This window comes from Mustela putorius, unplaced genomic scaffold (genome assembly GCF_011764305.1).
Source record: "Mustela putorius furo isolate JIRA1106 unplaced genomic scaffold, ASM1176430v1.1 tig00000460_pilon_pilon_pilon, whole genome shotgun sequence".
Classification (NCBI taxonomy): Eukaryota; Metazoa; Chordata; class Mammalia; order Carnivora; family Mustelidae; genus Mustela; species Mustela putorius.
This window is the reverse complement of record NW_025421389.1, coordinates 11,476,726-11,502,648: the sequence shown is the minus strand read 5'-3', so window position 1 is coordinate 11,502,648 and position 25,923 is coordinate 11,476,726. Positions and strand designations below refer to the sequence as shown.

The 25,923-nt window shown below is 45.0% G+C and overlaps 1 protein-coding gene across 6 annotated transcripts in view; it reads left to right on the top strand.

The window, feature by feature from the left end:
• FLI1 (Fli-1 proto-oncogene, ETS transcription factor) overlaps positions 1–25,505 on the top strand; it is a 122,658-nt gene extending 97,153 nt beyond the window's left edge. For 4 of the 6 annotated variants that reach the window (XM_045080355.1, XM_004763897.3, XM_045080358.1 and 1 more), the window contains 4 exons: positions 18,439–18,504; positions 20,395–20,454; positions 22,318–22,365; positions 23,506–25,505. In XM_045080355.1, the coding sequence (XP_044936290.1) occupies positions 18,439–18,504; positions 20,395–20,454; positions 22,318–22,365; positions 23,506–24,035 (704 nt within the window). In that variant the 3' untranslated portion in view covers positions 24,036–25,505. The remainder of the gene's footprint in view (positions 1–18,438; positions 18,505–20,394; positions 20,455–22,317; positions 22,366–23,505) is intronic. The other 2 variants (XM_045080356.1, XM_045080357.1) reach the window with 2 other exon arrangements.
• The last annotated feature ends 418 nt before the right edge of the window (positions 25,506–25,923 follow it).

Below are 25,923 nucleotides of genomic sequence, written 5' to 3'. Positions count from 1 at the left end.
TGCCACTAAAATGCACACTTAAGAAATAGTCAAAATGCTCAGTTCTGTTAGAGATGTTTTATCACAATAACAAGAAAAATGAGACATTTAAATTTTTAAAAAATTTAAGGGGCACCTGGGTGGCTCAGTTGGTTAGATGTCTGCCTTCAGCTCAGGTTATGAACTCAGGGTCCTAGAATCGAGCCCCGTATCTCTGCTCAGCAGGGAGTCTGTTTCTCCCTCTCCCCCTGCTTGTGCTCTCTCTCTCTCTCTGTCAAATAAAGAAAATCTTAAAAAAAATTTTTTTAAACACGTATGCCCAGGCCTCAGACAGCACCCATTAGTTCAGGATGGCTAGGAATGACATGTAGACATTGGGAATTTTTTTTGAAGCTCTCCAGGTTACTGTTAGAACCTGCAGCTAAAATCGAGAAGCCCTCTGCTGCAGTGCAGACACAAACTCGAGGGAGGAAAAGGAGACCCAGCTCAGAGCACCCCCAGGTTTTCTTAGAGATACACTGGGTGGTTGATCTTGACTTTTCCTGACCCCTAGTGGAGGAGGAACAGGACTTGTTGGTTCACTAATGAAGGTCCGGGTTGAGTGGAGAGACCACGTGATCATGACTTGTTCTTTCCATCATCATTGATGATCTTATAATTATCGTTGATTTTGACAAGTTTGCGTTAGCACCTCTCTTCACATCTCAGAAATCCCTCACTTATACGCTCTCATTATATGTATCTAAATAGTAGATGTGGTATTTATTTTGGGAGGGGCAGAGGGAGAGAGAAAGAATCCCAGCCGGGCTCCAAGTCCCACCCAGAGCCTGACTCCAGGCTCAGTCCTATGACCCTGTGATCCTGACCTGAACCAAAATCAAGAGTCAGACGCCCAACCAGCTGTGCCACCCCCAGGAGCCCTGGAACCTTGATTTTCTAGCGAAGACAATGAGAGTCTGGAAGGTGAGTGGCCTTTCCAAGTCCATATGATGAGTCCTGGAAACAGGACCACTGACTCTCTAAACTTGTTCTCCCTGACCTCCACGCTGAGGTTGGAGTGTGTTTGGGGGTGTAGGTTAGAGCACCACCTTGATTTGGGGGTACACCCTAGGGCCTCCCAGTGCTCTCCGCTGGAAAATCAGCATGCAGTAATTTTCCCATCTCAGCTTGGGAGCTGCTTTGCATGCCTAACCTTCGTTTCCTTAGCTTCTCACGCTCTATCTGTTTAAATACCTTGGACTCTCCAAACGTCAGAGGATATTGAGCTCCTTGCTTATGAACTCCTAGAACTCATAAACCTGGCCAGGGGCCCGTGCAGCACTGAGCTGCTTGCCCCAGCCAGGAAGGCTTTCCGAACCTGCTGCTGAATGCAAAACCTGAGCACGGGGAGCCCTCTCCAGCAGTTGCCATGGCTAATGGAGAAAAAGTCTGTCTGCTTGCTAAGTACGGGAGGGAGGGAAGAAGCAACTACCTTTCCCCATCCTTTGTCGAGAAACGCCTAACTGGCACTGAAGATCACCCTAACAAGAGCCCGGCTTCTGTCAAGGAGATTTCCAGATGGCAGTCCCCAGCCCCCCACCCCAACACACACACACACATAGCAACTGCCCCTTTCTGTAGCCCTTCATTGTTGACCCAGCATTTGCACACACATTATGTCATATGTGCCTCACAACTTCACCAGGAGGCAGCAGGGCTGGTATTATTATTATTCCCGTTCTGTAGATAATGAAAACAAGGCCCAGAGAAATTACAGGCTTCCTGGGACATCCCCCAGGTCCCAGGACAGAGCGGGGCTCACACCTAGGTCTCTGGGTTCTTTCCTCCCACCATGCTGGTTCTCATATCATCCTCTCGGCATTATTTAGTTCAAGCATCTAACGGTATTTTAAATGTAAACTAATTAAATTATTTGATTCGTGCTCCGAATTTACCCAAGGCAAGTATTCATCTCTTATTTTAACATTATCACATCTTGATTAGAAACTCAAGCTCTGGACTCAGACCCTGGATAAGTCACTTACTTTTGATGCGTTAATTTCCCCATGTATAAGTCACTTACTTATACCCTTATACTTATACTTATACATACATACTTACACACACATACTTATACAGTATACATACATACTTATACATACTTATACATATACTTAGGTGTATGATCCTGGATAAGTCACTTACTTTTGATGCATTAGTTTCCCTGTGTATAAAAGTGAGGACCATTTTAGTACCCCGTCAGGGCTGGGACAGTACTCACCAACCCCTTACCATGGTATCTGACATACCAATAAGTGCTCCATGAATTATAGTAATTAGTATTATTATTGCAAAAGAATTAGAATAGTTTTGAGGGTTGACCGTTTGCTGACACTGTGCCAAAGGCTGAGAAGCACCATATCATATGGCATGGTGATACCATCAGTGAGACAGCCAAGCTGCTTAAAATCTTATTAAGGAGAAGCACGTGGACCTCTTAAAGAATAAAATGAAATTGCATATAATTGACTAGAAAAATACATGCTACTTCCAAGAAGTTCTCTGAGAATAATGGAGAGATGAAAAATAGTTCAATGCTAACACTGTGTACCCTGCACCACCTTCCCCCACTGCCGCCCCACTTTCATGGGACAGAAGAGATGTGAGGCCAGAGAAGACTGGGTCCAGCCAAGGCCACACAGGGAGGGAGTGGCAAGTGGCAGAGTTTGAAGTCACTCAGGACCTTAAGAATGGACCAAAATCCTGTGATTCGTGCCTTCCTCTACCCGATTCGGTCACGTCTTCATTTCTTAAGAACCTATCATGTTTGGGACACGAGGCTGAGCCCCAGAAATATGGTGTCCAACCAGTACCTACCATCAAGGTGCTAAGAATCAGAGATACTACAGATAAGGTCAGTAAGTCCTTAAATACTGTATATTGGAGTATGGATGAGTATATAATGCTAAATCTTGCCATTCCCCCTGTATTTACATCCTATTGGGGGTGTCCTTTATGATGGAATTTTAGAGGTTGGAGCAAAAGATGGAAGCCCTCTAGAGATATGCATCATGGCAGTCCTGGGAGTAGATATGGAGACCAAGGGGAAGAGAGTCGACCCCTAAGATGCTGGTCAGTGCCACTGGCTCTGTTGTGTACGTGTGGGGACAGCAGTGCCAGGGGCCAGAGGGGTTCAGGCTGGGACTGGGGGTCGGGGCCCAGGTGAGCTTCTCTGGGAGATATGAGCATGGCTTGGGGAAGCACCAAGGCCTCAACATATGACAGGGTTATGGGGGGTGGGAAGCCCTGTGTGGCCTCTTGGTGGCTTACATGAAACTGAAAGATGGAGTCCAGTGGGGTGTCTCCCTGTGGGCCAGGAAGCTCCACAAAGGAACTCAGAGCCCGGAATTTGCTTCAAATTAATGGAGGCTGGGGAGGGACAGTAGGTGGGAGTGGAGCAGGAATGAGATTGACCATGAGTCCATGCTTGTTAAAGCAGGATAAAGGGCCCTCTGGGGTTCTGTAGACTTTTCACTCTGCTTTTCTATACCTCCAGAATTTTCCATAATTTCAAAGCTGCCTCAAGAAACTTTGTTTTGATGGGGAAAAGAGCAGAGATGGGTTCAGAATATGTATTCCTAAGGCAATGCATAGTGTGTGAGGGTGATATGGGTTGGAGTTCAGCATTTGGGGGACGGGGGGTTTTGGGGCAGCATCCTGAGTGGGGTCTTTATAGGAGGGTAGGATGAGCGTGGTGTTTGGTATGGGCAGGCCCCATACAGGGTAGCACATGGGGGATGGGTCTGGAACATGTGTACCCATAGGAAAAGGCCTGTAATACTGTGAGGTAATCTCCTGTTATTTTTAGGGAGTAAAGACCTCTCTTATGTAGCAGGTTATATGGTTCCTCAGGCTCTGTCTGTGTCGACTAACATACACTTAAAAATTTGAGGGTATTAAGGCCTCACAGGAGGACCTGTTAAGAACTTTGTCATTCTGTGTTTTTTCTTTATGATGAAATACCCCTAATCCATTTTTAGCAAAGCCGGGGTGATTGCTGAAATGTGTGTGTGTGTGTGTGTGTGTGTGTGTGAGAGAGAGAGAGAGAGAGAGAGAGAGCGAGCGAGCTGTTTCTGTGGTCCAAAGGCAAAGATTTATGATTCTAGAATAGACAGTAGCTCGCTCCCTCCATTTTATTATTTTTTTTAACTGTTTTTCTTTGAAATTCCAGAGTTAATGTTTTGTCTGCTTTCGATCTGACCCTCTTTGGAGAGCTGCATGTTTTTGTGTGTGTATGTATGTGTGTGTGTGTGTTCAGCAGAGAGAGATTGAAAGAGCGAGCGAGCGAGCGAGCTGGGAAACAAAGAATGGTTGTCTCCAAACTGTAGCAGGCAGGAAACCCCAATCCCAAGGGAATTTAGCCAGCCAGCCCTGTCCCGGAGTCAGACTCCAGCTCTCTGAATTCAATTTGACAGCTTGTCTGGGACACTTTCTAAGTAACCATTATCCTTCCTTTCTCTTAAGTAAAAGCACTGTTATTTTTTTCCGTGGGTGTGCTCCGTGTACTGTTATCACACATGTGTGGGTTACACACAGCGACTAGGACATGCTTTCTCTAAATTATTGGAAACACTTAACCCGTTTCCTAAGACACGTGTAAATTTGTTCCAGAATAACGAGGCCAACAACGACTTTCCGTATTGTGTCCTTGCTTTGTGGGAGGAAGGTATAGGGGAATTTTGTTGGGACATTTTTTTTGTCCTTTAGTTGTAGTTAAGGACTGCATTCCCTTATTTGCAGGGGTTTCTCTATCTCAGGGATAATTCAAATCGTATATGTTTTATTCCTTTGAGATTATTTTTTTTAAATGTAGTCAAGCAAAGATATCTTCCCATGATCATTCTCCTCAGTGTCTGTGTTTGTTTGTTTGATTGATTATTTTAAAGAAAGCGACCACCAGACATCTCCCTGCAGGAGAGAGTTCAGAGGTGCATGGTGTCAACCATGAGTCCCCCAGGGTTCCTGGGGCAGACACACATGACTAGGGTGACTGTCTAGAGTTTCACACAGGTGCTTCTCAGTCTTGTCTCCCCCACTTACTCTGATCAGTTGATGACTTTGCCACCACAGCACAGTGGAATTTTGAGGCAAAAGTCAGCCTTTACGTGTGTGTGTGTGTGTGTGTGTGTGTGTGTGTTTAGGTTGTCCAGCTTCCACTAGGCAGGATCCACAGACACAAGTTCCAGAACAGTCTAGTCTGCTTCTGGTGCAGGGATGTGACAGCCTTGCCCAGTGGCATACACCCTTAATCCCCTGTCTCACCCCCAGTGCAGCCTATGTCCTAGAAAGTCACATTCTGAAATCTTCCCAGAACCCCACACCCGCCATGCTGTATTTGAATATTTAATGAAGAAATGTGCCTCGCCCCTTGAGGCCTGGGTCAGACCACGTCTCCTCAGTATGGTCATCCCCCTATTCCCACAGTGCTTTGCTTGGACCCACTGTTTTCCCAATTTAGCCCTCAAAAGATTCTGTCATAGTAGTCTTTTCTCTTAAAAGACTTAGAACATCTCGGAGGTGGGGACTGCATCTCCGACAAGGCCACTGGGTCAATGGGTGAGAATTATAGGCAAAGTGCCTCAAATTATTCTCCAAGAGCTTACCATTCAGCTAACGGTTTGTGGTGTTTCCTAATATGAGAGTGATATTTTGGCTTCATCTGCTGCAGAGGGGGCGTGGAACTTGCCTTTTCTTTCTACCTTGCTTCCCATTTCCCCTGTGCTTGACCCCAAGGTGAATCCTCAGAAGCTGTGAGGAGAGGGAAGAACTTACCAGAACCAGAGTTCAGTCAGGAGATGATAGCTCCCCTTCACCCTTTTGGCCCATTTTTTATCAACTCAAACTCCCCTTGGGGGCCCTTCAGAGCTGAGCCCTCTGGTTATATGTTCCCTTGCAAAGAGAGCAGAGGAGCGCCAAGCCAAGGAAAGGTCGTATCGCAGGGGAAATGGGCCCCTTGCTCACTTCAACCTTCCGTTCCTTACTGAGAGCTGACACACGCCAAGAACTTTCTATTTGCTTCCCATTTAGACCTCATAGTAACCTTATTTAGTTGGCACTGTTGTTATTTCTCACCTCACATCTGAGAAAACTGGGACACAGAGAAGCTAGCCCCACATCACAAAGCTGGTAGGGAGCCCACCCGGCGGGGACAAATGTCCACAGTTGCTTCCTCTAGTCCATGCATGACCCCACAGAAGGGCCCACTTCTTCCAGGCAACTGATGTCACTTAGCTGCTGAGAGGATGTGAGGAGACTCACCATTTTGGCTAGGGACCTGACTGGATGTACTCAGCGTTGTACATGTTTGTACATGTTTGTACATGTTGTACAGCGTTGTAGATGTTTCCAGAAGCATGTGAGGTGGTTTCACGGTCGACTTCTTCATTATTGTGCCTTATCGTTTACATGACATTACCCATTCTTCTGTGTTCCATAAAACACTTAAAAGAATAAAGGGAAAAAAGAAGAGATTTAGAAAAGGGAGTTATACTGAGTAACACTCTGTCAATCAATGAGGTTTGCAGTAAACTTAATTTTTTTAAATTTATCTTTTTTAAAATTTAAATTCAGTTAATTAGCACGAAGTGTATTATTAGTTTCGGAGGCAGAGTTCAGTGATTCATCAGTTGCATGTGACACCCAGTGCCCCCGACATCACGTGCCCTCCTTTATACCCATCCCCCAGTTGCCCCTCCCCCACCCCCCTCCCCCACCCCTCTCCCCACCAGCAATCCTCAGTTTGTGTCCAATGGTTAAGAGTCTCTTATGGTTTGTCTCCCTCTCTGATTTCATCTTCTTTTATCTTTCCTTCCCTTCCCCTATGCTATTCTGTTTTGAAAACTTAATTTTTATGTCTTTATGTTTATTGAACCTGCTCTGAAGTGCTCCTGGAGAAATCCAGAACCCGCTAGGCACCAGCTTGTCCTGCAACATTAATGATGATGACAATGAATGGATGAGCTCTGCTACATTATAGACACCTATCCACCATCCACCTACCCACCTATCCACAAGCTAGTTGTGAAGTGTCCCTCACTTTGCAACGGGTAAGCTCATTGCCTCTGTAAGCTTCATGGACCCACGGTGCTCAAGGAGGAGTAAGAAAGAGGGCTGTGAGGATTTTGAAGACTCACGATCCAGCCACCCCAGATCACACAGGAGCCCACAGCCTCCTCCAAGCCTGTGTGCCCATGCTGGGCAAAGGAGCCCACGAGGAAGTCAGAGTTGAGATTTGCATTCTTAGAATGAGTGCCGTCCAATGTTTCTGACCTCTTGTCCCTGGACACCAACCCCACCCTGGAGAGCTGGAGTTTTATTTGAATATTGAAAGGAGAAGAGATGTGCCTTCCTTGCTCGTCATGGTCACCCTTTCTGCCACCAGTGTTGACCTCATCTTGTCCCTCTGCTGGAAGACATTCAGGCCCCTCATCCTGTTCCCGGCTGCTTACATGTTCCCCCAACTTTGGCCTTCCTGCCCTCTTTGGGCATGTCTTTTGTCTTTATGTCTTTATGTTTATTGAACCTGCTCTGAAGTGCTCCTGGAGAAATCCAGAACCCGCTAGGCACCAGCTTGTCCTGCAACATTAATGATGATGACAATGAATGGATGAGCTCTGCTGCATTTTAATAGGAGAAAAATGGCTTTAAGTAAGCCTAGGAGGTGGGGGGTGGGGGATGGGGTAAGGCTGTGGGAAAGGTATTTGGAGGCCACTTGACCTAGAGAGTACACTTCCAATCCTTCAGCCAGACACCGATCTAGCCCGCCCAGCAGGGAGGGCCCTCTCATGACAGAGCTGGGTGGAGGGGTGGGGTGCAGCTCTCACAACTGTTAATGCTAGTTTCCCAGTAGCATTTCACATTTACTAAGTGGGCCCTTGAGTTTTGAATTTCCAATTCATCTCCAGATTCTTGACTATTACTATTTCAGGCCTCTCATCTCTACCAAATTTCCCTTTGACTCAGATATTTCATCCCATTCCAGATAACAGAGCTAAGACTCAAAGTGAAATTGGCCTGGGTTGATGTAACTCCATTTCTATTGCCATGTGGTCTTGGTTTGTAATAGAAGCTAGAAGTGACCTCTTTTGGCTGTTTTGAGTAGTGAGGTCCCAAAGTACTTGGGAAAGAAAATCCTAGGTCCACAAGGGCTCCAGGGGGTCTGTTGGTGTCCACCTCAACACACAATGTTCTAAATGCATTTGTTTTGCAAAATATACTGATAGAGAAATCATACAGGGAGGCTGTTTGAGGGGGTGGTATTTCCAGTATTTCCAAATACTAGAAAGTATTTGAAAGAAGCTTACTTAGTCTCATATTTATAAACCAGATTCTATCATCTATCTATCTATCTATCTAATCTATTTATCCCTCTATCTGGAGAAAGAGAGAGAAGCTTCTCTCCTTTCAGATAAAGGTGTAGAGGTTTGGTGAAAAACCAAGGCATTGATAGTATCATTTGTTATTTTAATATAAAAACTTTAACCAAAGTTTTGTGGTTCTTTTTATAAATGTTAACAATTTACTCTTTTTAGAGAAGCCCCTATCTAAGAAAATAAAGGACTTATTTCTCATGAGTTATCCTTTTGAAGAACATCAAGTCTTTGAGGAAGAAATACTACAGTTAAAAACACTAACCAGGACTCATGTGGGCTTTTACTCTCTCATCTCAGGGATCTGTGAGCTCCCACCTGGGAGGATCAAGAAAAAGTTTAAACATGCCTCTTTGATAAAATTCAAATTCTCGTGTAAGCCACAATCTAAAGAAAAAGTGGTAATTAAGTGGGATTATTACTTTGTCTAACAAAATTTAACATACCTTTAAAAAACCAATTCAAGTCCCGCCTTTAAGATATTTCTTCATTACTCGCAAAGGCTACAATCTCTTCTCAAAGCCCCACCACATTCACAAGCTATCTATGAACCTAATGACCTAATTACAAGGTTACCTTGTAGTCTTTAATTGTGAGTTTCATCCTGCGTCCTTTTTTCCCCACTCTGTAGATGTTCCGTGAATAATCACTGATGGTTGATGGATTCACTGGGGGAAAAAATTGTAGTTTTTGACACTTTAATTAAATATTTCCCCAATCCTTCTGCTTCACTAAAAGAAAGAACCAAAAGAAATTGGCTCTGGTGGACACAAGAAAGATTAACTTCCTATTTCCAATGAATTAAACTCGAACAAGGGAGCGGCTATAATTCTATAGGACACTTTGGAGTATATGAAGCATTTTCACATACATGATCTCATTTCTCTTCAGTAGAACCCTGTGGGCATTAAAGGAGTCATTTGGTTTTCCAAACTCTTAAGTTTAGAAGAATCATCCCTTCCCACACCCAGGTACCTACCTTTTCCAGATAGATTAACTGAGATTCAGACAGATTAAGTCACTTGTCTTAATTCATGCTGCTGGTAACCAGCAGAGATGGGAAGCAAATCAAGTTCTGAACCCCAATCCTGAATTCTTCCTGTTGCAATGAGCTGTTTCCCTGCTTGGAAGAGATTAAAGAGAAATTATGGAATTCCTTCTAATGAAAATCTTTAGGCATCCTTACGAACACCACATACAACCATATTATGCTTGGTAAGATCTGGGTATCACTCTTCCAAAGAGATGGAAATTATTCTTGGTGTAATTTTGAAAGACCTCTGAGCTTAAAAAGTCTTTGGCCTGCCTATAAAATAATTATCAGCCCTGCCCAATATCCTAGAGGAGTTTAGAGAATGGCAGTTTTTATGCTATGAGTCATACTTTCAATTTCTATTAAAATTCTTATATGGCCACATATGCTTTCTCTCAGGCTCTGGGCCTCCAGGCCTGTGCTAATTTGCATGTCTGGTTTAGATAATGTCTGAGGTCTCTTCCAGTCTGAAAAGAAGCCTCTGATTCTGTTATATAAGTGAGATCGCATTCCACCTACCAAGAATTGGTGGTTCTTTTTCTTTAAAACTGCTGTGTTTTTGTCATGTGGATGCAGGGCTCAGGAATGGAAGCATTTCATGCTTACCTACCAGATCACAAAGATGGAGTATTCCTTCGTGATGACCAGACCTGTCCATTCTTCCCATGCTGATCCCAGAGAATTGCCCTTTCCTGCATTTCTGATGCAGCTCAACAGGCAGATCATAGGGCAGTGTTGGGATTTTAAGTTTCTTGATCTGAATGGTAACCCTAAATCAGTGTGAGGGGAAGACCTCAGGGTTGCCAGTTAGCATGATTCTAAGTCTGCATGAACTGGGGAACCCTTTACTAGACCAGACTCATCAAACCTCTTACTGTCCTCACCCTAAAAAGCCAAAAAGATACTGTCGGGTTTTTTTTTTCACTTATTTTGTTGTCTTCCAACTTCAATTCTCACTAAAGAAAGAGTTAATAAAAGGGCATCAACTTTCCAGGAGGACTTTCAGATCAATGTAGGGTGAGCCGGTGGTCATTCCTCTTGAAAAAATGTGGTGCTAGGGAGAGATCTGTTCTCACACCATTAGACTGGTCAAGTCTGGGCTCCAATTAGATGTTTTTGGTGAGGCCCTCCCCATCCCAGTACTGCCTGCCATGCTTTCAGTGTCTTCTTTTTTCCCATGTTTCTCACCACCTTCTCATATACAATGTGGTTTACTGTTTGTTTTGAATGTAAGTCCCACAGAGCAGGAATGTTCGTCTAGCCATCATTGTGTTCCCAGCGCATAGAGCGGTATCTGGATTGATAGTAGACATTCAATAAAATGTGGCTGAATGAATGTACCATGGGATCAGAGATATTGATTAAGTCCAATAAGCTAGTGTTGGGGAGGGAAAGAATCTTGAGTTGGCGAGGGAAAGAAAGGTGATTAAGACACCACAGTCCCTCTCTTTCAAAAGATCATCACCAAGCATCACCAAGCAAGCAAGATATGTGCACAGAGAACTACACAAGAAGAAGAACAGGGCAGAGCAACAAACATCAGACTATCACCAGGGAGCCTTAACCTGCAGACCTTGAAAAGAAGAGGATGCAAAAGCTGATTTGTGGAGCAGACACAGGATCGTACCCCTTGTGGCCAGAACAAGTGAGGACAACCTCACTGTGAAGGTGTTAGGGGTGGCCGTTCAGACTGGGGAGCAGAGGGGGTCGAACACAAGATCACCTCTCCTTTCTCCTCAAGCCCTGTTACTTAGGTGAACTTTCGAGTTTCTTTTCCCTACTTGGAATCCTTTTAAACCTGAGGCGGATTTGACCAAAAAGCCTGCACTTTAGTTGTGTCTGCATGGCCCAATGTGGAGGGGAATGCATGGCCCAATGCGGAGGGGAATTTGGGCAAACACCCAATTAATCTAGTCAGTATGAATTGCTTTTCCACATAAGGCTGACCCCCAAATCCCACTTTGAGGCCTTATCAAAATAAATAGGTCATTTAGACTTCAGTGTCGTTCAGACACAGAGCTCCTGGGAGACACAAAGTGAAGGAAGGGTCCGGGCTCAGTGGGGAGCCTTGCGTGACTGTGGCAAGGTTGTGCCTGGCGAATGGGCCACTCACCCTTCCAAACTTTTCATATTTAAAAACCATCCACTTTTTTCAAGCATTTTTCTCATATGCCTTTTTCCCCCCCTTCGCACATATAATAATCTTAAACAGTACCTCCATTATACTCCACACAGCGGGGCTGGTGCTGAGGCTGAGGGGCTGTTTGGATTCCAGGACAAGATCCTTGAGCAAAGGAAATCTGATCCAGGATGTTTTTTTTTCTGTGAGTTCCAAGTTTAGGGAAAGCCTTCCCTAGATATTTCCCTCCTCCTGAGTCTCAGTGGAAGCCAAGATCCTCTGCTGCTCTTTGGAACATAAGATACTACTGAGGTGAAGGCTGGCCTGCTCCTATAGCATGAGTTGAAATGAGGTGAGGGGACACAGCTCTGAGCATTGGGGGCAGCTAGGTAGGGACTGGGGGAGCTGGCAGTCAGGTGGACGCTGGACTCTTACTCCCCGAGCCCACTCTACTGAAGGCGGCCTGCGGCCACTGCCCCCAAAAGTCTTCCAGGGCCAGGTCTCTCAAACCAGGGCCCAATCAACCCACTTCTCCTGTGGAAAGTGAGCCACATGTGATTCCCATGGGAGATCACTGATTCAGGAGCATAGCAGTGGAACCATTTCTTCCCTTTGGTGGCTTCTCTCCCTTTTCAAGGCCCTCCTCGATGAACTCTTTAATCTCAACTTACCAAGAGAAATAGTTGAGAGATGTCAGGATGAGAGAATAAACAACAGGTCTACAGTGTAAATTTGGAAGTTGCTGCTTATCACACGTGGAATTACTCCTCCAGGCTGTCCTCTAAAGCATTTGTTTTCTGCTCTTATAGAGAAGGACAACCTGAGATTCAACAGAGTAGTGATTTGGCTAAGATCACTCAGCAGAGTAGATGACAGAGCTGGGGTCTGAACCCAGAGCTCCGTGACTCTACCCACCATGATGTAGCTGCTGGAGAAAGCCCAGGGTCTCACACAGAGAAAAGACAGTGCCCCCCAGGGGTGTCCTGCCCCCCCCCCAAACGGCTGCTGCTCAGGTGTTAGGTGGCTGTGTTTCTGAAGTGGGAAGCCAGGCCGGAAGTTCAAATAGCTGGCTTAGTCACTGGCAGGCATTGTAGAGGAGATGGTGGCAGACAAGAAGCTGGCCCGATGTGGGGGCCAGGAAGGTTCAGGAAGCAGAGCAAGCTTTCACGGGTTGGACAGGTTGCCAGTGTCACAGGCAACACAAAGGGAAGCCCAGAGGAAAGCAGTGTGAGTCAGGTTGTTGGCCAGTAGGACCTTCTCCTCAGAGACTGGGCCTGCCAGAAGACCAGGACCTCAAAGGGAGAAGGGGCTTTGGAGGCTCGTCTGGCCCAAACATCTACTGACAACAAACATGGCCGCTCCCCTACGTTCTTCCCTGTGAGCGGCTAGGAGATGTAATTTCCTCCAGGTGGGCTGGACCCTCTCTTGGGCAGTTCAGGGCTCTGGGTCTCCTGTGGTATCCTCCCGCTTTCCAGAGAGGAAGTCTGGATCTGACTGAGCATGAGCAGCCTTGTCCATTCTTCAGCTGAAAGGTCTACATTCAGAAGCTGGGCTTTCCAAGGATAAACATGGTTAGGTGCTGCCAGCTCTTTTAGCAGCAACCAGAAATTCGATGAGAAGGTTCAGGGAAAATTCATCTTTTTTCCATCAAGTAATTGAGAGCATGGCCTGTGTCGTAAGGGATCAAGAGAGAGGCGCTTGTGTGCTGGCCCCCAGTGAGGTCATGACAAAGTAGAGAGCTGCGTGTTCACCGGGACATGAGGCCTTCACACAGCCAACCGTGGGCGTCAGAGCAGAAAGAAGCTTTCTTTCCTGAGTCAGTTGGCCAGATTTCTAGAACCCATTTAAAAGCTTCACACAGAAACTGAGTTAACACTGCATAGATGTCTATGAGAAGGTCATTTCCAGAAAAAGCTTTCTCCTTTCAACAGGAAATTTCAGAAAAAAAAAAAAAAAAAAAAAAAAAACTCCAGGTTCATAGTTCTGTACTGAGAGGCCATTTTGCGTCTGATTCAGCCACGTTGAGCATCACATAATGGCGATAGTAGATACTATTTGGGCCATTACATATGTGAGGCTGAATTATCTACAATGCCCAGCAGTGCCCAGATTTTCCCGAATGAGCCTCTGTTCTCTCTTTGCTTTGGACTGCCGGAAACGGTGGACTCCAGCTGAAGCCCTTTGGACGACTTCTCTGAGAAGTAGTCACAGTGAGATGTGTCATCTTAATATTCTATAAAGCCAGGGAGGGTCAGCTCACCAAAGTGAAAAGACAGCTTGTCAGAGTCAGAGTGATTTTTCTGCCAATAAAGCCATCTGCCACCACATAGAAGATCATCAACTGGTTTTCTGGTCCTTAATGGTCACTTTTTTGAAACTTGTCCTTTCTGCTGCTACCTTAAGCTTGTCTTTTCAGAAGACATTTCTCAGAAAGCAGAAGCATACACCATACTGGGGGACTGTGGGGTGGGGGTGGAGAAATCAGTGCACACTCAGGGGGCTGCGTGGACCGGACTCGGGCCATCAGAGAACTCTCCCTGTGCCGACCAGCAGCTGGGGCTCTGACGTACCCAGGCATCAGGCCCCAGGAGGGCTGGTGTTGGTGCAGAAATGTGAGCTGCTGGGTTAACTCCCAGGTCCAGGCTTTTCCATTTGGGATATAAACATATATCTGTTTGTCTGTCTGGGACGGGAACTGCCACACTGCTAAGTTTTCTCTTAATGTGTGATGTCCACTCCTTGACTTCCCAAGGGGGAAAAGGTTTTAGCCTATGTGCATTGTTGTTCATGGTGTCTCAAGGGCATCCAGAATGAATATGGCTTATATACCTCATCACCTAGTCTTAAAACACCTAGGAGACTTCAGTGGGGAGAAGTCAGGGGAGGGGCCTTGAATTCTGTTCAACTAGTGAAATAGTGAACAATAAGAGGAAGTGGGAAGTGGGTATACTTAGCAAGAATAAAATATTGGCCTGTCTTTTCATTCATTCAACAAATAATTATCGTGCCCCTGGTCTATGTGGGGCACTATTCTAGGTGCTTGGTTATACCAGGGAATGGAAGAAAGACTGCTACTCTTGCGGAACTGGCATTCGGGTAGGAGATGCAGACTATAAGAAACAACCATGAGTTAGTGATTAAATTTGGTGGTAAAGTAGACAAATACAGCATAGCAAGGGAGTCGGGAGCATGGGAGGGGAAATGAACGTGTATTTGGTAGGGCTAGCAAACCCATGTCTCTGGGGATAATCATTTTTTAGGTGCCAATAATAATATTACTTGGCAACATGTACTGAGGCTGAGTCTGTGCTCTCACTGGGCCAGGCATTTACTTGGCTATCTCGTTTTATCCACAAGGCTACCCTGGTTCTTCAGCTCTCTGAGGCTGAGGGCCAGACCTTGGTTCTTAGCCTTGGTCTTCTCCAGCATCATTCTTTGTCTTTGCCATAGGACTTACTCCCAAAACACTGATCTTCACTGAAATGTTACATGTAGCAGCTGCCCCCGTGAGCCCCAGTACCCATGGAGTGTATTTGTTAAACTCCTCAGTAAACAGACCCAGGGTGTTCTTTGTGGACCCAGGTACCTGTGGTGGGATTTTCTGTGTAGGTAGATGGGATTGAAAAAACAAAAAAGAAAGGGATCCTGTGATCCGTGTGGCTTTGAGTTCACACGCTCCTTGGGGACCATTGGCTAGAGACACCAGCTGAAGACATGGCCTTTGCTCTTTATTCTTCTGTCATGTGTGCAGGGAGGACATAGTTTAGACTGATTGCTGGTGGCATCTCTGTTTCTGTCACTTCCCTTTTTTACTTACTAGAGGACTCAGGGTTTGGGTAGGACTTTGAAAGTCTTCTCAGCCAGGCTTTCTCCCGAGGTAAGCTAGTGGGAGAATTGTGTCCCACAGAAGCCCTCCACAGACCTCAAGGTGTGGCAGGAAAGATGGGGCCAGCAAACACTTCTCTGATAAGGCATCAACTTCAAACCAGGATGGGGCCCCTTGGAGTTAGAGGAGAATCCAGAGGTCACCCACCCTTGTTGGTTAGAAGGAGTACATCCACTCATTCTGTAACCTTTGTGTGCTAGGTCTGTTCCTGGAGCTGCTGGAAAAGAATAGGAGGAGAAGTTGATCAGCCATGGCCATAGTTTAGTCCTCGGAATGGATAGAATAGAGCTTTCAGACAGGATGAAAGCCTTTGGTAGAATAGCAATTGACCAAAAAACACCAAGTAAACTTGGAGCCAGAGATTTTATCAATGCAGTAAATCATATGTCAAGTCAGAACTGCAGATGACACATACCAGTTCTTGGAACGACTGATTTGTTTTTTCCCTTTGGCATGAACTTGTCACTTTCTTTCCCACTTTCTGTTCTGTTCCTATGAGAATCACCTCCTTCCCTGGGTGCTCCGATCCATCCGACACAACCTCACAAGCTTCGTTCTCCACCACACCCTTGTGCGTGGTTATGCTGATGCCCATGATCTCTCTTGGTGTCCATTCCCTGCACCCAAGGCCACTGTGCTTGCCTAGCTGCCATCACCATGGTCTTGGACATGACCTTGGCCCTCACTTCCATCCCTCTGTCCCCTCCCTTCCCTCTACCTCTGTCATGTGTTCATGACACCCACGGCTGTTCCCCAGATACTTCTGCTTTGTGCCTGCCTTCGTTACTCACTCTCTCCTCCCCAGAGGGATCCCACTCAAGGCTGATGGTCCCAGTGACACTCACCTCTCCCTCCTTAACCTCCAGTGGACCTTGGTACCACACCATTCCTTTGGTACATGGCCCTTATTTTCCCCACAGTCTTGCCAATCTTCTCATATTTAAACACAAGGGCAGGGAACATTTTCATATCCCTTCCCATCCAGTCTATGGCCAAGCACACGGCGCAGTGCAGAAGTCACTCCCAATTACGGTTGACCCTTGAACGACATGGAGGTTAGGGGTAACAACATGGAGGTCAGGGGTGCCAACACTCTGCTCTGTTGAATATCAGTGTCTAACTCTTGACTGTTCAAAACTTAACTATTAATAGTCTACTGTTGACTAGAAGCCTTACCAATAACATACACAGTCATCTAACACATATTTTCTATGGTAGATGTATTAAATGCCATATTCTTACAATAAAGTAAGCTAGAGAAAAGAAAATATTAGTAAGGAAATCATAAGAAAAAGATGTCATAGTATTGTACCATTCACGATCCACGTGTAAGTGGACCCATGCAGTCAAACAGTGTTGTTCCAAGCCCAGCTATAAATTTCTGAAGGCCTAAATAGCATTTGCTCCCCACCCCTGCCCCCAAAGAGAAATGAGGAATCTTGCCTTCCATTTTGCTTATACCAGCATCGGACACGCTCTACAGATCCTTACAAGACATCCCAGAAAACGTTCATCAGAGCCCTCACCTTGCTCTAGGCCCCTAAACAAGCTGGGATTTGTGTTTGTGTTTGTTTTGCTTCATTTTTAAACAAAAGTAGGAATTGTGGGGGAGGGGGTGGAAGCCAAAGAAAACAGAGGACTTCAATGCATGGAGCTTTGTGTCTTTTTTGTCCCCTTCTCTGCCCTCCCTTCCCATCCTCATCCTTCTTGCTTTCTGTTTTGCTTTTCATGCCAGTTGCTACAGATGGTAATTTAAAAAGTGAACTGGCTTTTCCAGAGCTGGGAGGAATGTGCGTCCGCACGTGGATTTTTCCACAAGAAAACCATCCGGTCTTTCGGTTCTTCTTAGCCAGAAGCAATGAGAACAAGCAATAGGATGGGCCCGTCCATCTCCGCAGAGCTTATTCTAATTTGTTGGAGAGGCTCCGAAGGGAGGGGGGAGGGATGGGGAGGGGGGCCCTGGGGGGAGGATGGGTCGCCTTTCACCCTGTCAGGCTGCTGTTTGATGAGGTTCGTGCTCCATTTGTTTGGATGGTTTTTATGGTTTCTTTGTTGTTCATGGAAAGACTTTGAAAGTCACAATGCTGAATCCCTCAACTCTTCTGCTATTCCTGCTTCATGTCCCAACAGAACTCACACAATGAGAAAGGAAAAGGGGAAGTTTCCAGCCAGTTAGTTAGGCAATTCCTGAACACGGTTATGGAGGCTTGGAAGTTGTCTCACAGATGTTTTCTCGTCGGATTATTGCCTATCTTAGCCAGGCCACTGCAACAAAGTACCATAGACTGGGTGGCTTAGAAATGAGAGACATTTATCACACCTTCTCCAGGCCAGAAGTCCAAGATCAGGGTGCCAGCATGGTGGGGCTCTGAGGAGAGCTCTCTTCTGGATCAGAGACCGCTGACTTCTCGCTGTACCCTCGCATGGCAGGAAGAGGGCAGGCTAGCTCGACCACCTCTTCCGATAAGGCCATTGATCCCCTTCTAGTGAGCTCCACCTTCATAACCTAATTAGCTCCTTCTAGTGAGCTCCACCTTCATAACCTAATTACCTCCCTAATTACCTAACACCATCACATCACATCTGGGGTAAACATGTGAATTTGGGGGTGGAAAGGGGGGAGGACACACAAACATTCAGTTCACAGCATTACTGCAACTCCATAAGGGGGGAAAATGGTGTAAATTTTTATGTCCATAGTCAAGAATATTGAAGCTCAGGGAAGTTATGATTCATCCAAGGTCCCACAACAAATAGTGGCAAGGGACAGAACTTGAACCAATCCGCTGACTTCAAATTCAAGAATCTTCCTGTTCACTCCAACTTCTGATGAGTGTTAATGTTCCTTTCCACCCGTAGCCCAGGAGGAGAGTACACCTCTGGAACTTAGTCATGCCTAAGACGTCATGGCTGGTTAAATCAAACTTCTCTTGATCACTACAAGAGAATCGTTATGGCACCTTTCTGAAAAGCTGGAGATGCTGATGTACCTCTACTTGTTGTTTTTCATTAGACCCTTCTTATGACTCAGTAAGGAGAGGCGGATGGGGCAATAACATGAATTCTGGCCTCAACAAAAGTAAGTAAATGACACGCTATCATTTGGAGAAAAAAAAAATTTTTTTTTTCCTACAAACATGGGTGAAAAACAGGGTCATGAGCTAGAACAGAGCAGGAGTGTGCATTTGTTGTCTTTCCTGTGCAGAGGACATCAAAGTTAACTGCCAGGGTAGGGCCTATCAGTGATACTTGTTCCTTGAAAGGTGACGTGGGATTTTCATTCAGACCTTTCGGGTTTTTTGCATTGCATTTGGTTTTCGCATTTTTGAAGCTAGAAGGCTTCTCAAGACTGGATTTTCTGTATGAATGGAAGGTTGCTGGATTTGGATCTAGCCATTTCTGTCATGATAATGGTCGTTCATGACTTTCCTCCTCTGAGTGTTGAAGCTTAATCATACCAACCTCCCTGACCTCGGTTCGTGAAGGGCTGGGTTGGAGAACGGTCTTAGGAGGCAATGGTGGGGGTCTGACACATGAATTTGTGTTCAAGACTGACCCCAAATCTCCCATTAAGGGAATATAGAAAGAGAATGACTGTGCACTCCTAACCAGAATGTATGAAACTTGCTATTTGTAGGGAACAAAATGTTCAGCACATGGGTGATGAAGGGCCTTCTTTCAAGAAGGTTGTGATGACAAATTGATGCTCAAGCAATAACTGGGACCCCTTTCCATACTATGTATTCCTTATTTGTCTACTCTGTACCTGGGACTTGGCACTCTCAGGTCCACAAAGATGAATCAGACATAGACCAGTCTGTCAAGCTGGGGAGAGAGGTTACACATGCACACAGCTTTTTTCATCTGGGAAGTATCTAGGAGAGCCTGACCTGGCAGCATTTGAGCTGGTTTTTGAAGGAGAGGCAGGATTTGGCCTTGCAGAGATGGGGAAGACAGAGCCTTCCGTGAGAGGTGGAGGGCCAGGGAACAATGTCACGGTTGACATGTCTGATGGTTAGGGAGGACTCCAGGTTCTTAGAGTTTCAGATGCACAAAGGGAAAGCAGTCCGGAAAGGTAAGGAAGGGGCACGAAGGCTGCTGTGAAGGTAGAACTTCATTCTTTAGTCAGTGAGGACTCAAAAAGGTGTTTGGATGGTGGAGTGAAATGGTTTGGGGAAATGAAACTGTCTATATGTACGATGGACAAATGGGAGGATAGGGGAATGGTGAGGATACATAAACCATAAACTGTGTGAGAAGCCACCGTAGGTGCAAGATGGAGAAGCTATGATGGGAGCAGAAAAGCTGAATGAGAGAGGTTCCACGAGGGGAACTCACAAAACATGGAAACACGACAAGCAGGTGACATTCCCTCACATGTCACCATCCCATTGAGAACCTCGAAATGTCCTACTTAAAAATGCAGTTCATAGCAGAAACACCATTAGACCTGCTGTGCTGTATGTTTGTTGTGGTTCCTCATTGTCTCCTTCTGAGAATGTAAGTCCTACCAGAACTGCTGGTTCATTGCTGAAACTCTAGCACCAAGAACACTGCCAGTACTAGTAAATTCTGGACAACTATTTATAAGATTTATAGGATTTATTTATTTATTTATTTTAGAGAGAGAGAGAGAGAGAGAGAGAGCAAGCGAGTGGGGGAGGAGCAGAAGGAGAGAGAGAATCTTTTAAGCAGACTCCTCACTGAGTGTGGAGCCTGACCCGGGGCTCGATCTCATGACCCTGAGATCATGACCTCAGCTGAAACCCAGAGTTGGATGTTCAGTTGACTGAGCCACCCAGGTTCCCCTCTAGAGAAATATTTATTAGATAAAATGAATAAGTGAGTGAGTAGAGAGTGGGTAAATGAGCAAATGAATGAGGAAGCACCTTGTGGAGGGCTTTTAACAAAGCCTTTCTCTTCCCTCATGGAGAGTGGCCCCACTCACCTTATCCCTTTCCCCCCTCAGGTCCCCCACTTGCAGGAGCACAAGCAATGAACAAGAATACTGAACAACGGCCCCAACCAGGTACCTGTCTGGGATGCGTAATCCCTCCTTTGCTCTTTATGCCCCTGTTGATCCCATGTGGTTGGCTGAGGGGGACTGAATCAATACATAGTATTTGTCCTCATTCTTCTCTTTCACAAAGGATCCCTACTTGACTCCCTGTAAGAGCTCTGTGAATAAAAAGTAGCAGACACTAGAAGCGGGTTAAGATTTGTTACATATCAGAGGTAAAAACAAAAGTAAAGATGAAATGTTCCAATGCCTCATTTTGTAAGATAAAGAAACTAAGGCCCAGAGAGGGAAAGTAATTTGACAAAAGCCACACAGCTGGCTTATGAGAAAACTAGAGCTCTAATCCACAGACTCCAGAGCTGTTATCCAAACCTTTTAGGGTCCGTAAAACCTTTCTTCTAAAACTACTCCCATCCTTGATGGGTCTACTTAACAAATTAGGCAGGGGAGCTTTTCAAACCATGGAATGGGAAACTCTTGGTATTGGAGTGATACTAGGTCTATCACATCCTTCTGTGACATCTGTCTTATGATTGCCTCATCTCTCCTTGAATATTTATAGCAATGAGGAGTTCACTACCTCACTAGGCTCATTTCCACTCTTGGAGCCAATGTCCACCTTTTTGTAACTGTTATCCAGCTTTCTGGTTTGCCATCTGGAAAGCCTTCCTCCTGTTCTGTCCTTCCTGCTTCTGAAGACAGCTGTGGTGTTCACTCCCAGGCCCAGCTCTGTCTTCTCTGTGTGACACAGCTGAGATTAAGTTCTGGACAAGCCACTGGCTTTAAGACAGAGAAACACTGTGTTCCATTTCTATCGAAGGCAGAGCAATAGAGAATGGACCTACATGTCATTGAGAAGGTTGAGAAAGAATGTCCTGAGTGAAACACACAAGCCAAACGGGATTTGACACAGTGCATTTAAAGAATTCCCAGCGACAATAAAATTAGACATTACCTGCCAAAAATGTTTCAGTTGTCGTACTGTGTGGATATGTGGACGCAGGAGAATAAACTCAGTAGCCTTGAGGACTTTTAAAGTTAATTCATGGTTGTAAGCAGAAATCCCCAAATCATGCCAATTTTTAAAAAAATTGCAACAGCAATTGCAAAAGTAGTAAACTGCATCAAACATACGACCACCTGGCCAAGTCACGATCCAACTGTGTATCATGACTTCCTGACCTGAAAAAAAGACCAACCCGATGTAAACAACATTGCAAAGATTCTTTTTATAATTAAATAATCATGTAAGTTTTACAGAGACCGAGGTAGAATAGTCATTTTATTGCTAAAATACAAATTCTGGCTACTGCTGCCATTTCCAAGCAAATGAAGCAGGATTTGGTAGTAGAAGGGAGAAGAGATTGTCCCAATGAGTTATTTAGTTTGTAACGTAACTGAGGCTAGAACCCAGGCTGCCTGATTTCCAGGCACATGTTTGTTATGCTGTATCACAAAACCAGAGATGTATACGGAGCTGTAAAGACCAGGAATCATTAGACCTTTCTGTAAACCCATTTCAAAAGGTATCCTTCACTTCAGTCATGATGAATGAATATTAGCCAGCATCTTTCCAAATGGATTCATGATTCTGTTTTAGCCACTGAAAGTGTTATCTACAAATATTAGACACTGAATATGAAAAAAAAAATGATGCTTCTTGTATTCTATGCTTCTGTAATCATAGGAATGAAAACCATAACTGCTCCAGATCTTTGAGGTTTGCACATAAAAGCAGTAAAGTTTTCTGAAACCAGTTTTTTCTGTGGTATTGAAATAAAAGTATAAACCCCAGGGGTATTCTTATTATTAATGCTGTTGGTTTTATATTTTTAATAATAGGGATGCTTATTTCCTTTTTTGCTTCCTCAGATCCATATCAGATCCTGGGCCCGACCAGCAGTCGCCTAGCCAACCCCGGTGAGTTTACTTTGGCCTGCAAGGTTTTTCTTTCCAGAATGTTCCATAGCTCTGTGAGGTCACAGAGACCACTGTCCAAAATTCAGAGACCTGACTAAGAAGTAACACGTGCTCTTTCCCTTGAAATAGTCAACATCTACTTCTCTGGTGTACAAGTGAGAGTCTGGAGCTTGTTGTTAGGTGGTAGGTATGTCCATTAGCTGAGGCTCCTTCTGGAAAACAAGAGTATGAGCATTGCCTATCTGCATGGAAGTTTAGATCTGTAATAAATAACGCAGGTCGAAATTTTTGTAGGGAAAGATGGGGAGAATGGGAGGGGCAATTCCAGTGAGTTCTCAGTTATGGTCCTCATGGAAGTCACACGTGAATAGATGGTCCAAAGGTGTTTTGTTCTTGACTTTAGAAAGGGTCGCAGTTATCTGAAAGCCTTGTGAAAGAGGCGTGTCCCTGAAAAGTTGCAGATAAAGGAAATCTGACAATGTGGTTTAAGGGTTCATTATTAAAAATAGCTCTCAAATGAATTCTAGACCAAGACCACCAAGCGTGTGAGCTAACTGGCTCTTTGCGGTAGTGAACCCCACATCTTCACACCTCAGGGAACTGCTCTTGCCTGTGTCTGCAGGCCCATTCTTTGGTGCCTGGCCATTCCTGTTTTGGGATCTTGGGGCGGGGAGGAGGCATACAGCTCCCTCTCCTCTTATTTTTCTCTCTGCCCAAGTTCTTCTCTGTCAGACTTAGAGCTGAGATCCAAGCACTGGGGCTCTGCTAAGGAACAACCCAGGTGCCTTCAGCCTGACACCTGGGCCACCCCTTCTCCCTGTGACCAGCTGTGGTCTTCTGGCCCCGCTCCCTTTTACACTGACAAGGATCATTTGGGGGTACTTCATGAGTAAGTCAAAACTAGACAGCGATGCAAATCTTTCTAGAAGAGATTCAAAAATCTTGCCCAATGGGGTGGGAAGTGGCATGCCTCAAATCATCCAGCTACGGGGCTGCCAGAGGCAGTAGATTCTGAACGTGACAGGAAATAATGGGTTTCTTAGGAAGGGTGAGAAGGGAATCGGACGTCTTAGGGAATCGGACTCTGACTTGCCCAGACTGAGCTGCTCTGTCTTCTCCTGTTTGCCTCACCGCCCGCAGGAAGCGGGCAGATCCAGCTGTGGCAGTTCCTCCTCGAGCTACTCTCAGACAGTGCCAACGCCAGCTGTATCACTTGGGAGGGGACCAACGGGGAGTTCAAAATGACGGACCCCGATGAGGTGGCCCGGCGCTGGGGAGAGCGGAAAAGCAAGCCCAACATGAATTATGACAAGCTGAGCCGGGCCCTCAGATACTACTATGATAAAAACATTATGACCAAAGTGCACGGCAAGAGGTATGCCTACAAATTTGACTTCCACGGCATCGCGCAGGCTCTGCAGCCACATCCCACGGAGTCGTCCATGTACAAGTACCCTTCTGACATCTCCTACATGCCCTCCTACCACGCCCATCAACAGAAGGTGAACTTTGTCCCTCCCCACCCGACCTCCATGCCAGTCACGTCTTCTAGCTTCTTCGGAGCAGCGTCACAATACTGGACCTCCCCCACAGGTGGGATTTACCCCAACCCCAATGTCCCCCGCCATCCCAACACCCACGTGCCCTCACACTTAGGCAGCTACTACTAGAAGCTTAATCATCAGTGGTCTTCTACCTGAAGCCCCCCACTCCTCACACTTCCTGGGATACTTTGGACTCCAAAGGACATACGTGGCTTTGAAGAGAAAAACAAAACTGGATGTTCTTTCTTGTTGGATAGAACGTTTGTTGTTTAAAAACAATTCTTTTTTTTTTTTTTTTAAATGTTGGTTAACTTCCGCTTCCTCTACCTTGAACAAAGAGATGGCTGATTTTCTGGGCCAGTACACCAGTTTGGAATCTCAACCTGCTATCCTCTTCTGAGTTGAATATTTCGATTACTGGAATGGTTGTATCATGGTTCTAGGAAAGAAACTGTACATTTTCTTTATATTTTTATGACCAAAGCAGTTTCTTATCAACACACGGGTCTCATCATGGATCTTGTAGGGTTCGGTATGATAAAAAAAATAATCATGGACTTAACCAGTTAATGCTCTGGCTGGAGACTGAGAGAAAATAGAGGCAGGAAGCTTATAACCTTATTGTAGGAGAACCTGATTCAGTGGATGGCAACTGGAACATTGGTTGTAAGGCCAGTGAAGTTTTCACCCAACTGGAATTTAAAAGAAAGAACATGTGTGTGTGTATTTAAGAAGCCGTGGGCATTGCAAAATCCCTCCCAGTGGGCAGTAGGCTGACCATCTCTCTGGAAATAGTCAAGATATGAACTTAAGAAATGTTAATGCAAATGCAGACATTACTGAAAGACAGAGAATTAAATAATTTTTTTTTTTTTTTTAAGTAATGACAGTGGGTCCCAGAACTTTGAAAAGTCATAGGGATTTCTGAACACAAGCAGATTCGCAAGCGCTGTGCGTTTGTCCGACCACCGGTCCAGGGTCAACCAATCAGAAGGCAACTTACTGTATAAATTATGCAGAGTTATTTTCCTATATCTCACAGTATTAAAAATAGATAATTAAAAAAAGTAAAAATAAATAAACGAGTTGACCTCGGTCACAAAGACAATTTTACTATCAAATCAGTCGTTATTTTTTTAAATGTAATTTGTACATCTTTTGTCAATCTGTACATTTGGGCTGTTTGTACGTTTTTATAGCTGGTTTTTAAAAAACATAATGTGACTATTGCTAAAAAGAAAACAGGACGTTTGAGTCACTGACTTTACTAGAAAGAGAAGCACCATGCAGTATTTAACGGGCGTGCACAAGGAGGTGAAGGTGAACCATTCAAATCGTTAATGCTTTGGAAATGTTTGTAAATAACCATAATGCAATAATCACAACTTTGAAAAGAATAAGCAAACTTTCCCTTGTGGATACGAGGGATTTTCCTGCCCTATATATGCGATATATTTTTTAGATATTAAAATATATATAATTTTGCAGGTAATCATTGACTTTTTTAAAAACTATATTAAGTGTTAAGCTGACAACTGTCAATGAAGACTATGTTGTAAAATAATTTGACTAAATAAATTGTGCCTTCTTCTCTCAGAACTGAGAACATCGTTGCCTTATTTACCCCTAAGTCAATCAAAGGGTTTTCCCAGGGGAAGTTCCCAATTGAAACTCTTGCACTGTAAAGGCTTTTTCATGTGTATATACTGCCAGAAAGCAGAAAGTACAAAATCGGTGTGGTTTTTGTCGTTGTTTGTATTAGTCACTATTCTCCAGAGAAACAGGACTGTAAGATGTACAGTACTGATGGAGATTTACTATGGGGATGTAACTCACAAAATCGAGGAGACCAAGAAGTCCCACCATCCGCTGTCTGCAAGCTGGAGATGTAGGAAAACCAGTGATGTGTTCCAGTGTGAGCCCAAAGGCCTAAGAACTGGAGAAGAGAATGGTAGAAATCCTAGCGCGAGGGGAAGAAACATGCCCCACCTCAAGCTGGCAGACAGGAAGCAAA